This window comes from Pollachius pollachius, assembly GCF_949987615.1.
Source record: "Pollachius pollachius genome assembly, chromosome: 19".
Taxonomy (NCBI): domain Eukaryota; kingdom Metazoa; phylum Chordata; class Actinopteri; order Gadiformes; family Gadidae; genus Pollachius; species Pollachius pollachius.
In genome coordinates this window covers 4,245,329-4,258,550 of record NC_136952.1, presented here as the reverse complement: position 1 = coordinate 4,258,550, position 13,222 = coordinate 4,245,329, and the positions used below count along the sequence as shown (strand labels likewise).

At 51.6% G+C, this 13,222-nt stretch overlaps 2 protein-coding genes across 3 annotated transcripts in view; one reads left to right on the top strand and one right to left on the bottom strand.

Annotated features, from left to right (window-relative positions):
* twnk (twinkle mtDNA helicase) overlaps nt 1-13,222 on the top strand; it is a 161,369-nt gene that overhangs the window by 22,765 nt on the left and 125,382 nt on the right. The window lies entirely within an intron of this gene.
* The window catches only part of wnk4a (WNK lysine deficient protein kinase 4a), a 41,520-nt gene continuing 28,908 nt past the window's right edge, over nt 611-13,222 (bottom strand). For both annotated transcript variants that reach the window (XM_079756291.1, XM_079756292.1), the window contains exons 14-21: nt 11,510-11,564; nt 11,024-11,131; nt 8,112-9,139; nt 7,545-7,641; nt 5,104-5,941; nt 4,318-4,523; nt 3,270-3,367; nt 611-2,972 (exon numbers count right to left, since the gene is read on the bottom strand). In XM_079756291.1, coding sequence (XP_079612417.1) covers nt 2,970-2,972; nt 3,270-3,367; nt 4,318-4,523; nt 5,104-5,941; nt 7,545-7,641; nt 8,112-9,139; nt 11,024-11,131; nt 11,510-11,564 — 2,433 coding nt within the window. In that variant the 3' untranslated portion in view covers nt 611-2,969. The remainder of the gene's footprint in view (nt 2,973-3,269; nt 3,368-4,317; nt 4,524-5,103; nt 5,942-7,544; nt 7,642-8,111; nt 9,140-11,023; nt 11,132-11,509; nt 11,565-13,222) is intronic.

The window sequence follows — 13,222 nt, the reverse complement described above, 5'->3', positions numbered from 1 at the left end:
GGAAGATGGTTACACTATCAAACGATAGGAACCAACCTTGCACTCCATGTCCGAAAATGGCTGACAAGACACCGAAAGAGTCTTCAGCGCCTTATGCGACCAGGATAGACCCCATGAAGGATGAGCTTTCCAACGAGCACATACACTTCATCAGACAAGTGGAGCTCCAGCAATGGAAGAAGAAGGTGGGGACGCTCCGGACGCGGAACGTGCTGACAGGACTGACCATCGGAGCCCTGGTAGTGGGCATCTGTATCCTTCCTGCTCAACAAGGTTAATCATGTAACTGTGTCGCAGGTAGCTCAGCTTAAGGTGTTTATTCTGTCATTATACGTGCCGGTTCATGTTCGAGGTGGCAAATGGGTTATTAAAGGGTTGAGTGTTCATGTTGCATGCATGTCGATTACTGCCATGCGCAATCGAGTTGTCTAATCGTGGTTTAAAACGTGTCAGCTCCGTGTGTCACTTCAATGCATTGACCTTAACTTGGTGTTCTAGACGGCTACACGTTTTACTCGGTGTCCCAGGAGCGGATCATGGATGATTTAGATCAAGAGGCCAATCTTGCAAGACTGAGGGAACCCAAGACCGGAGCAAACTGAGCATCGCTTCCCTCCCCCCCCCCCCAAACCGCGGTCCCTCGGATCTCAGCTGCAGCTGAACCTGAGGAAGAGCAATGTTATGGACATAACTGCACTGTATCCCCCGACTGGCATTTCTGAGGCGCTTGCGGACTTTTCTATCCTTATTGTATAGGGTGTTGCGGTGTTATGTTGCCAAACTGAATCCACCGGTGGTATGTTGATTGATTAATGTGTTCGATTAAATGTGTCTAATCATGAAATGACTGAGCCTAATGATGAACCTCGTCATCACCTTCTGAAAGTAACTGCTGCGTTACGCAACTCAAAGTACACTAAAGCAAAGACCTGAGATCAAAAAACATAAGTCATTCATTGATCTTCTGCGATATTAGTGAAGCAGATGAAATAAAATGCCTGGGGCCTCAAAGCGGCCCCAGGGATGCGTCAATCGGTTCTGTTTAGTATACCAGTTCATTCCATGTTTGTTTTTGATTTACATTAGTAATGTGGAATTGCTGGAATTAATATTTTACAACCTTATTATCGTATCCGATAAAAATGCCACCTTGAGACACCCCATGACAAAATCATGAATTTCAAGATAAAAACAAACAAGACAGTAATTGCAATAACATTTATTCAATTTCTCAAAATATAATTCATGGAGCTTGATCCAGCCTCCAAAATGTTATGGGTTACGATATAAAATAAGACATCGCAAAAAGAAAGGCACAGATTCAGCCTGAAAGGACAGCAGCATTAAAGAGTAATACAATTCAATATTTACATTTAAAATGTAGAGATGCATTAGGTTCTCTTTGAATATATTACGGAAATCTTAAAACAGATCTGGAGGGAGGGGAGTGTTTCATGTAACTAAGGCAACGGCTAGAGGTTCACAGCTTTTAAAGATCTCTATATACAACAAAATACTAGCAAACTTTAACCTTGGGATTGCAGTTCATATAGTGGAAGTATACACAACATTTTGTTTCATCCATTTGGAATAATATAATTGAGTTCTCTGTGAAGAAAAGACACCCCAAGAGGAAAAAGATTAAACGAACCAGAACACATTTGTTGTCCGATATTATTTTACACGTTATTGTACACGTATAAGAGCAAATATAAAGGACTAAAGTGCGGAAGGTGCTTAATCTATCAGGCAACAAGTCAGTTGATTTTGCTTACGCAAGAAATATATATTTGAAAAGATCTTTAGTTTCCTCATAAGCTATAAGCTAAAAATATTTTAAATAATGCAAAAATACACATTACAAAAGGGAAGGCCAGCGGTCAAATCCCAAATAAAATAAAAACAAAAACATTTGTTCCATCGCTATTCATTAAAAGTCCACTTTTTTTTATTGCCATTTAACTTGTTCTATTTTATCTAACAGCTATACAATGTTCTCTGTTAATCTAGGTGAAGGATAACCGATGAAAGTCACACGGTTAAGCACACTTTCAGGGTGCTGATTTTCAGCATCTCGATTGGGTGTTGACGCGCTCAACAGATCACATCCTAATCCTCAGAGGAACACAATGGGAACTCACAAGATCAGAAGTCTCCCAAGACTTCTTAACAGAAGTCTGCTGCGAGTACATATTTCAGAATCCTAGCTAAGCCTCAATATCCTGAACCCCTTGTGCTTGATAAAATATCCCCACAAATACCTTTTAGACTAGGTAATGCATGATAAAGCTTTTCGAAATACATGTGATCAACATCTAATTAGCCTGAAATGTACAATCTCTTCAGTAATAGGAAGGCATTTACTATACAAATAATATTGTCGTCCACAGAGGCCACACTCAGAAAGCACTTTTTCATAAATAGACTGCAGCACATTGCCTCTCATTATCCTAAACCTTTACCAAGGTCAGTCAAACGTCAGCAGGGGACAACGGCAGTGAGACAGAAACAAGGAGAAGAAATAAAAAATAAATCGAGTTGGCTTAATACAGAAGCTTTGATCCCTCCATATTCACAAAACACTAACGTGGAATTGAACACACGGTTCAGCAATCTGTTTAAAGCAAATTCACACGAGATCAGCTCTCCTTTGTTTTTTGGTTTGGTCCAAGTCTTGAGATAACCACGTGAATAGATTAGTAGGTAGTTGATAGCCAACTTTGCAATGAATTCACCGGTCCCAATCTAGGTGCTTTGGTTCCTGTGTCAATAAGATGTAGAGATTGTGGAGATGAATGCCTGTTGACAGTGCCTTATGTGTGAGGACTTGTATTGTCTTCAGAAATGACAGGAATCACTTTCTGGTGTCAGTGAACCGATTGAGAATGAGCGTAAGGATCTGTTTGACCGCTGCAGTCATTACTCGGATGAGGTAGTCCGGATGTGAACCCTTGCTGGGCTGAAGGTTCTTACTGGGGAAGGAGGGGAGAAAAAACGCATCATGTAAATATTTCCACTTAGCCCTGTGAAAAGTGAAAACCAGTGAAAAATGTCTCCTATGGAAAATATAATTAGTACTATTAAAGATTTATTTAATTATTATTTAATTATTCCACTTGATACCAGTTCTTGCTCCATTTCTATACGTATTTTGACCACTAAAGAATTAGCCCGTTGTATTTTGATGAGGCTGTAGTATCTGTATGTTTCCCTGGCGATCAATGTAAGGAGCATAGCGTCTGACATCAGGAACATGGAGGTTCTCTCACCATTCTACTGAGGTCCGTGGAGAAGGTCACCCCTTTGCTCGGTTTGTCCTGCGAGCTGCTGCTGCTGCTGCCGCCCAGGGAGTTCCTCCTGATGATGCCTGGGAAAACCAACAAGACACAGCATCGCGTTAGGAACCCGTCCCTGAGGTCACAACAATGAACATGCAGAATCTCCAGAATTCCTCGCACTCCTGGAACACCATGGAAAAAGCATTTACAATGTGTAGTTTAACGGTAAACGGGTAAAAAAAAAAAAAAAAAAAGGTGAGTTATGCAGAGAGGTCATATAAACTAGTATTCTTCATAAGTGGTTCCAGGTTTTATTTTCTTGTGTTTCTTTGCTCTAAGAGGGTTTTAGGGTTAGGGGTTGTCATAATGTGGGCCTGTGAACACCTTTGAGGCTGTGACCTGGGACTATAAAGTCATATAAAAATAAAACAGACTTGTTTGACCTGCCTTCTCAAGCCAAGAGGGAAAAGCAGCACTGCATGTTTTACAATGGGACGGTTCGGTGAGGTCTGTCTACAATCCAAACATATAGTGTGTGTGGTTGTGTGTGCAACTATCTTGTTAATGTAACTGATTGAGCTAGTCCCGCCCACTGTCAACATACATTGTAGCCAGATTTTGATTGACTAACCTGGTAACCTAAAACGGCTAATAACCGGTTAGTCATGCAACAACATGTGTTTAACCCATAGAGGGCAAAATAGAGAATATTTAAATCTTATCCCACGTTTTTTAAAACATTGTGCATTTAAGACAAGATTTAAGATGAAGATTTTATCCTTTTTATTGCAGAGGGAATAAGACAGGAAGGTATGGGAGGTAGAGGGGAAGACATGCAGCAAAGGACCACGGGCAGGATTCGAACCCTGGTCGCTACGTTCAAGACTGGGCCTACCTGTGGTACTCAACCCAGTGAACCACCCTGAGACTACCCTTTAACCAGGATCAACCCATGGCAGCACAATGTCACCCAGTGCGCCGCGGTCCACATCTTATCAGTTGTTTTAAGGTTTTCCTTTAAACGGGAACGCCGGCTCACCCTGGAGCGGCCCCATGTCCACGCGCTGGAGGCTGTTCCGGCGTGAGGACGGCACGCCGCTGCTCTTAGACAGCCGGCGCTGGCGGTTGGACAGCATGGCGGCCGGGGACACGATGCCCGGAGGGGGCACCTTCCCCATCTTGGCGTACAGCTCCTCGATCTCCCTCTTCTGGGCCGCCTGCAGGGTCTGCACCTCCGACAGGTGTCTGGGGGGGGAGAGAGGAGGGAGGGGGGGGGGCCGCGTCAAGCAGGGGGACGCAGGCTGCTGTTTCGGAGGGACTCTTGGACTGCTGATACGGATGGCATCCTGTCTATGGGGACCCATTCACAAAAACATCCTGGCACTAAAAGAAAGTAATTATCTCTCCTCCCAATGAAACAGTTTCTCTCTAACTCTCCGTATAACCTGAGATATATACAGTATATATATACACGTTATATGTGCCATGCTTTAATGAGGGCTGGATATATTGCATATGCTAATACCACATTAGCATAAATACACTAGAGACAATTTACAACATGAGTTAACCATCCTCTTCATCATTAAAAATCAATCGTCATTAGGACTATGAAAGCAATGATTAATGTTTAAGTGATACACCAGACAAGACACACATACTGATTTGCATTTAATTTCTGCGACATGGCTAACAGCCCTCGGGTTGGGGGTGTACTTCTAATACATAGGAATGTAGGAGTGTGAGGTCACATATAGATACAGATAGATACATAGATACATAGATTCATGCACACGGCGCGCGTGTGCATGAATCGTGCGCTCACTTCTCCCGCAGCTCCTGCAGCTCCTCCAGCATCTCGCTCTCGCTGCTCTCCGTGTCGTCGCTGCTGACGTAGGGCGCGCTGCGGCTGTACGTCATGGTCCACAGGTGGTGCAGGGCGTTGGTGTACTGGGGGCTCCCCGAGGCCCCGTCCCACAGCCGCCCGCCCCCCTCGGCGTCCGCCGCCGTCACCGACAGCCCGCTGTCCGCCGACGTGCCCAGCAGGCTCAAGCTGCACGTGCGCTTGCGGCTCCGCCTCCTGGCGCTCCCGGCGTGCGTCGCGCGCGGACGCTCCTTCGTCTCCGCGGGCCTCCCTCCCCCTCCTCCCTCGTCGTCGTCGTCGTCGTCGGCCTGGCCGTGCTCCGGGGAGGCGGCGGCGGCGGCGGCGGCGGCGGCGTTGCGGCCGTCCTGGGGGGCGTCCTGGGTCGGGGGTCTGACGGGGCAGGGCTGCGGGGGGGACATGGTGAGGGAGGTGCCCAGGCTGGTCTCTGAGCCGCCCTGCTCCTCGGTGCTGCTCTCGGACGAGGAGGTGCCGGAGCCGCCTCCTGCTTGGGCCCCAGGGACCGTCGTGGCTCGGGCCCCTGGGACCGTCGTGGCTCGGGCCCCTGGGACCGTCGTGGCTCGGGCCCCTGGGACCGTCGTGGCTCGGGCCCCTGGGACCGTCGTGGCTCGGGCCCCTGGGACCGGAGCGGGTCTGGCCGCGGGGACCGTCGTGGCTCGGGCCCCTGGGACCGGAGCGGGTCTGGCCCCAGGGACCGTTGAGGGTCTTGCTGCCGTGACGACGGTCTCCATGCTGGGGGTCACCTGGAAGCGACCCACCGTCACCGGGCCGGGTCGGCGTTCTGCAGAGAGGAGAGAGGAGACAACGAGATGAGGAACATTAGCAACGCTAATGTGTCGCCATTCATCATGTGGTTCTTCTTCCTGCTGGACCGACGGCCGACATCGTATCCTTGAAGTGACACAGCGAATAGAACAAGGTCCGTAGCCACGTTACCATGAGGACGGCGATGCTCTTGGAGCCCTGTAGTCCAGACCATCCTGCCAGTAATGACTTGTTACTAGGAAGTAGGTGGTACTTATAGAGGTGTATGGGCAATAGTGCGTGTGTGCATGTGTGTGTGTGTGTGTGTGTGTGTACACAATCAATCACTTGCTGAACAATAGTGACTATTCTCTGAGGTGATCGGTTTGGACTGACCAATGGAAATTGGCCATCCTAGTAAAAAAAGTTTGACTGGGAGTGATTATAGATAAGAGATGATAGCCTGATTAGTAAATCTATAGATAAAGACTAACTTCCTATGAGCGTTTTAGGGTTAACTGAATGGTTTGATGAGTCCATGCTGCTTCAGTATTGATGGGGGCTATTACACTGAATGATGACCCATAACATCAGGTTAAGTATTCTGTAGCAATGCAAACAGTCCTGGAAAAGTTCACCTTGGTTACATTTTGGTTAACTCTTTTAATACACGTTTCCTTTGTATGGATTACCATGGTAAATCATGGGTGCACTGTTAAAGCACACCACAGGGTTTTTGTGCCTTTACAAAAGGAAACATCGGCTGTGTTTTGCCCACATTCGATAAGTGCACCGAAAAGTACATAACAGGAAATTGCCTCAAATCCCTGCACTCTCCTTTCAGGTATTTCAAGGTTGGGGTAAGTTGAAATCCTGTACTTCTCAGGCCTGTCCACTAGATGTCCCCACAGGACACAAAAACACTGCTAATTCCAGTTGAGACCCTTGAAACAGAGAGGGTTCTGTAGTGCGGCATAAACACAGGCAGGTGTGGAAAGGGGGGGGGGGGGGGTAAGTGGGGCAGTCTTTAACAAGCAACCCTGCCTTCTGATTGGCCGAGCCCGGTGGGAGGGGCTGTCATCGCACCCACACTTGTGTCCCTTGTTCAGTGGAACACTGCTCCCAGACACGGGCTTACGCAACGGCTCCAGGGGCCCCGCGATCGGGACACACTATCTCGGCGCCAAGAGGGTCAAAATGGAAAAGTAGACGAGGATAAAGTACAATTTGAGACGGAGAAACCGAGAATATGACAGCATGGCCACAACAGTCACCACGTCGTATAACGAAGAGAACAGTGCACCTCACTTGCGCACAAGCGGAGCGCTGTGCGGTTTTTACGAGTGCGTTCCGCGTGCGTGGCCACGTGGCCGCCCCGGCGCATGTGTACGTGTGTGTGTGTGTGTGTGCGTGCGCCCGTGCCCATGCCCGTGCGTGTGTGTGTGTGTAAGCGTGTGTTTACGTCGGGGAGCATGTGCCATGTTTGTTTGGCGTGCGAGCCAAAACATAATCAGTCAGTTTTCCAGCGCCTCTCAGCCCCGGAGCTAATGAGTGTGTGTCGTGGACGGCGTTTACATGAACCAGCGTGCGTCGAAGCTCACGAGGGAAACGTGAGCGGATGGGAAGGGGGGAGGGCTTACCAGCGGAGGGAGGGTCCTTGGATGGGGCCGTGGGTCTGGGAGGGCTGGCAGTCCTCTGGGGCACCGGGGGGTGACACTGTGGGCTGAGGGACGATAACTGATCCGGAGGGTAGGAGGACGAGAGGGAGAAGAGTTCATTGAATTATTATAATCCATTATTATTATTCATGTATCATTTATGATAGTGCACGGATGTCCTCAGCAGGCATACATGTTTACATTTATACGTTTTAAATCTGAAATACATTTTTCATTCAATGTATTTTTGTTGTATGTTGAAGTGTGCTTTTAGTATTCCTACCATAAAAGGTGTCTATGTGGCGTGCGCTTTTAATAAAACCTAGTCCCTACAGCTGCTCAAAACGATGAGCAACCAATAATAGTACATTTTAAAATTAACAAAAGTGTTATTGACTTGAAACAAAGCAAGGCCAAACCCTACGTCTGCGTTTCCGAAGCTAGGAGCATGGAAAGCCGACCGAGACCTGCTCGTCGCTCATCGAATGAGCCTGATCAACACGGGATCAATACGCGGCCGGGTGGCCGGCGCCGCGCTCCATGACTCACCGTGCCCTCGGGGCTCTCCGGGGGGGAGGGGGACAGACTGGAGGAGGACCGGGGCTCGGAGCCCGAGCTGGACCTGGAGCTGGAGCTCTGGGCCTGGGGCGGCGGCGGCGGCGGTGGCGGCGGCGGCGGCGGCGGCTGGGCGGAGTAAGGGTGGTCCTCGTGGATGTGGAGTCGCCCCCCGGCCCCCAGGTGGCCCTGGACCAGGGGTGGAGGGCCCTCGGGGCCGAGGCCACCGCGGCCCTCCCGCCTCGGAGACTCCTGGGGGCCCCGGGGCGGCGTGGAGGGCGTGGAGGAGCTGGTCGGGGGCGAGGCGGGGCTCGTCCAGCCGGGGAAGCCCCCCGCGTCCCCATGGTGCTGCCGGGGCTCGGGGCTGAAGCAGAAGTCCCCCTCCCCGGGGTAGGGGCCCTCCATGGGCGGGGGCGGGAACTGCGGCGCGTAGCCCGGGGGGAACCCCGGGTGGGGGGGCGAGGCCGCGTGGGGCCCGTGGGCCAGCTGCGGGTGGTACCCCGGCATGGACGCGAGGCCCTGGCCCGAGGCCGGGATGAAGGACTGCGCCATGCTCATCGCCATGGAGATGACGTTGGCCAGGGAGAAGAGGGGCTGGGAATGGGCGGGCCACATGTTGGCGTGCTGCTGCTGGGGCCCCGGGGGGGTCATGGTCCCGGGGGTCTGTCTGGGGGACCCCGACGACGGGGAGTCCGCGGTGGGGAAGGTGGGGTTGCTGGCCACCCGGGTGAGGGGTGAGTGCGTGTACTGGAGCCCCAGCTCTGGCTGGGGGGAGCCCGGCGGGGCGGGGTAGGGGAAGGGGAAGTGGGTGTGGCCCATGTAGGGCAGCTGGTGGTGCTGGTGGTGCTGCTGCTGCTGCTGCTGCTGCTGCTGTTGGTGCTGCTGGTGCTGTTGGTGCTGCTGGTGCTGTTGGTGCTGTTGGTGCTGGTGGTGCTGTTGGTGCTGCTGGTGCTGCTGGTGGTTCTGGGGCAGCAGGGAGGACTGGTGGTGGTGGTGGTGGTGGTGATGGTGTTGCGGAGAGCCTGAAACAGGAGGGGGACACTGTGTTACACTATGTTTCAGGAGTCTGGGAGAGAGCAGGCGTAGACTCCTCAGACGGCGTCTGAGGAGCTCTCGATCACGAAGGTCTGGCGTGGAAACTCGTAGGCGAGCGGTTGTTAGTTAAGTTAACCGGTTACGTTCATATCATGCAGCTTGCAGCCGTGCACATACTGGCACTAGCGATGGGGATAGCAAGAAACACACTCTATTCTAGATCTGGAGCTCATTCCGGATCACAACCTTGGACCGTTGCATCATCCCGGCCTTCCAGAAGCCCCCCAGCTTAGTTTAAATGAAACACAGCTGATCCGGTCCGAAGGAACATCAGCCCCTTCCCTCCCTCTGCTCGGAGGTTGGAAAGTCCTGCGATAACATTAGTTACCAGTACAAACCCTGTGCACAACTGTTAGGACGGGTTTCCATGGCGATCAGAGGCGGGGAGGTTCGGTGGTTATCTGCACACGTGAGGACATTGCGGGACTGAAACGGAACATGTGGACACGAAGGGAAAGAACAGAAGGGCACGAGGGAGGGAGGGAGGGGGAGGGAGACGGAGACGGAGAGAGCGCGAGAGAGAGAGAGATAGAGAGAGAGAATATCTCATACTACGTCTCCCTCCGATCGCCCAGCCAGCCCTGCTCGTATTGATTGGACGTTGACTCACTCCTCTCGAGCAACAATGGCTCCACAGTTAACGGGCCAACACAACCCCCTCCCACCCTCCCGCCGTGGCCGCGACACCGATGGAAACACAGCTTAAGCAACAGTCTATTTAAACCCCCCAGGATAGGCCGGAGGGCTGGGGGCTGGGAGGGAGGGGGGAGGCATTGCGAAATCAGAGTGTGGCTTCCCACAGACAACCTGGAGTATGATGGGGAGGCTGTGTGTGTGTGTGTGTGTGTGTGTGTGTGTGTGACGTGTGTGTGTGTGTGTGACGTGTGTGTGTGTGTGTGTGTGTGACGTGTGTGTGTGTGTGTGTGTGTGTGTGTGTGTGACGTGTGTGTGTGTGTGTGAGTGAGCGTGTATGGGGGGGTACTAAATCGAAATGCTAAAATGCTGTTTAGCATTTCCAAAGTATAGGGAAAATGTTGAAGAAGGCTTCTGTGGTAGGGTGAGAGAGGGGCAGAGGGGGGGGAGAGAGAGGGAGAAAAAGAGGAGGGAGAGACACAGAGAGAGTGGGCAGGGGGAGGTGCCTTTCCTGGAAACTAAAAAAAAATCTGTCAAACAGATGTGTTTGAGAGTATTACAGTGTTGGGGGGGGGGGGATGGGAGGGGAGGGGAAAGAAAAGCTTCACAGGGAGAGCATTCACATCTCTTGCGCGCAAAGAGCGGGAACAGGTGAGGTAATTACCCACGAGGCCTTGCTGTAAGGCAAGCCCGACAGACCCTCGCTTTGAGGTGTGTCTGTGTGTAGGTGTGTGTGTGTGTCAGACTGGCGCCATGGAAAGGCGCAGACAATACCAATAGGGGGGGCGCGGGAGAGCGACGCCAGAGTGATGTGACAGTTCTGGGCGGTCGCCACATCGCAGCCAGAGCCACGGTGGTGGTGCCTGTGTGTGTGTGTGTGTGTGTGTGTGTGTGTAGGTTTGTGCATCTGTGTGTGGTAGGTTTCTGTGTGTGTGTGTGTGTGTGTGTGTTTGTTTATATAGGTCTAAGTGTGTGGATCTGTGTGTGTGTGTTTGTGGTGTGTGTGTGTTTGTGCCTATTACTGTGTGTGTGAGGGTAGGCGTGTATAGGTGCAGGTGTGATTGCAGGGGTTTACATATATGTGTGTGTGTGTGGGTGTGTATGATATCGATGGGCGCATGAGTGGGTGGAGGTGTTGGTGGGTGGAGGTGTTGGTGGGTGGGCGGTGTTGGCGTTACCTTTGCTGCTGTGGAAAGACTGGGAGCGTACCCGGAGTCTCCCCGCTGAGGTAACGTCTGGGGGGTCACCCCTGGAGGGGGGCAAGGGGGGAGCACCCAGCCTGTAGTCTACAGCATGCAGACATGCACGTAGGCACACAGGTGTACACACACACACACACACACACACACACACACACACACACACACACACACACACACACACACACACACACACACACACACACACACAAACAAAAACATGCATATATTCACACACACACACACACACACACACACGGGGGCAGCAAGGTATTAATGGTCATGCATTAGTTCCCAACGAGCACTATGGAAGACGCTAGAGGCTAGCATTGAGCATCGAGGGGCTAACCAGCCACACACCCTGTGTCCTGAACAACCATCATAATAACCCATCCCGGACAATCCCACTGATCTCCCTACCCCGAGGGCTACCGTCGGAGCCTCGGTACGCCGGGCTGGGCTTACCAGGCAGGGAGGAGGAGGACTGCGTCCGGGCCAGGCGGTGGCTGAGCAGGTTGGGCTGGAAGAGAGCAAGAGGAGGATGAGGGTCTGTCCAATGCAATGACCACATAGAGGAAGCAATGTAGAAGCACACAGGAGACTCCGGACAAAGCCTCGGCAAGGTAAGGGGATAGCTCTAACTAGTCATAACAATCATAATCATAATAATAATAACCGTAAAAAATGGCCTGTCTAAGACATATTATTATGATTATGATTATTGTGGTTATTTATTTCCAGTATGAGACTGTGTTAGTGTTCATGGACGAATTAAGATGAGCACCGATGCCACTTCCTGCTCTTGTGCATTTCAAACTCACATGTTGTCCTGCTCCCATAATTGGCACTAAGACTACTTTATTTCCATTCGATCAAGAGGCCCTAGTGTACAATAGCTCTGGTCCCGGGCCCTGGGGGGGCCCCCACCCCACTTACTTCCTCCTCGCCGTGTTTTAAACGGCTCAAGGAAAGGAAATGAGCAAAATTCAAGAACCTGGAGGACATTTTAAGAGATTTCCTCTCCTGAACAACATCTCCCGACTGAATGGAGACCTTCTCTTGCCCGGCCGCCCCAGGGGATTTTGGGTAAAGGGAGCTGCCAGATGGATCTGCCGGCGCGGGGCTGGCGCTCTCTCTGGCTTAAGGAACTCACTCTGCACTCGTCTCTTTAGTCTTTTTATGGACAGAGGAAACTAAACAGCTTGTAGATAGTCGCCTGTGGTTAGGGGTGGGGGGGAAGAAGATGTGAAGGTGTGTTCTTAATCATGTCTTGGGGTGGAGGACTGATTCCAGATGGGTGGGGGTTGGAACCTGAGGGTGAGTGTGTGTGTGTGAGTGAGTGAGTGAGTGAGTGAGTGAGTGAGTGAGTGAGTGAGTGAGTGAGTGAGTGAGTGAGTGAGTGAGTGAGTGAGTGAGTGAGTGAGTGAGTGAGTGAGTGAGAGAGAGAGAGAGTGCGTGCGTGCGTGTTTGTGGGCATGTTGGGCGTGTGTGTGTGTGCGTGCGCGCATGTGTGCATGCATGTGTGTGTGGGCATGTGTGGACCAGGCTGGACGCCCAGGGAGATTTCCCCCCTCTAAGCGGCGTACCGTCCCTTATGAAGCGGCACATTGTTCTGGAGGTCTGTTAGCTACGCTGCAGCTCCTGCCACACACCGCCCCCTGTTGTTCTCTTTAGGACCACGGGGCACAGGGATATGGTGCTCTACCCAACACACAACGCCCCCCACCACAAGAACCCTCTCTCACACACGCTTATACACACACACACACACACACACACACACACACACACACACACAATTCCAAGCATAGACTAAGTGGACCCAGCCGCTCAACTGGAGATGTGTCCTTTGCATTACTTCAAAAACCCACATCCGTCGGGCGTGTGTGTGTGTGTTTACGTGTGTGTGTGCGTGTGTGTGTACGCGCACTCCAACCTTGTCCCCCTTCAGAGAAAGCTCCAGAAGACCGAAGTGTGGACAGTGTACACTTCCTTCATATTTGTGTTCCTTTAACACAAAGGTCCTGTATTGACAGGTTCCCATACGGGGGGGCGTGTTTACCGGGGGGGGGGGGGGGGGGGGGGGGGGGGGGGGTAAGCTAGGGGCTCTGGGGTTTGGAGACGCGTTAACATGGAGGATAAGAGCAAGAGGCCCCGCAGCGCACGTCCTCCGGTCGC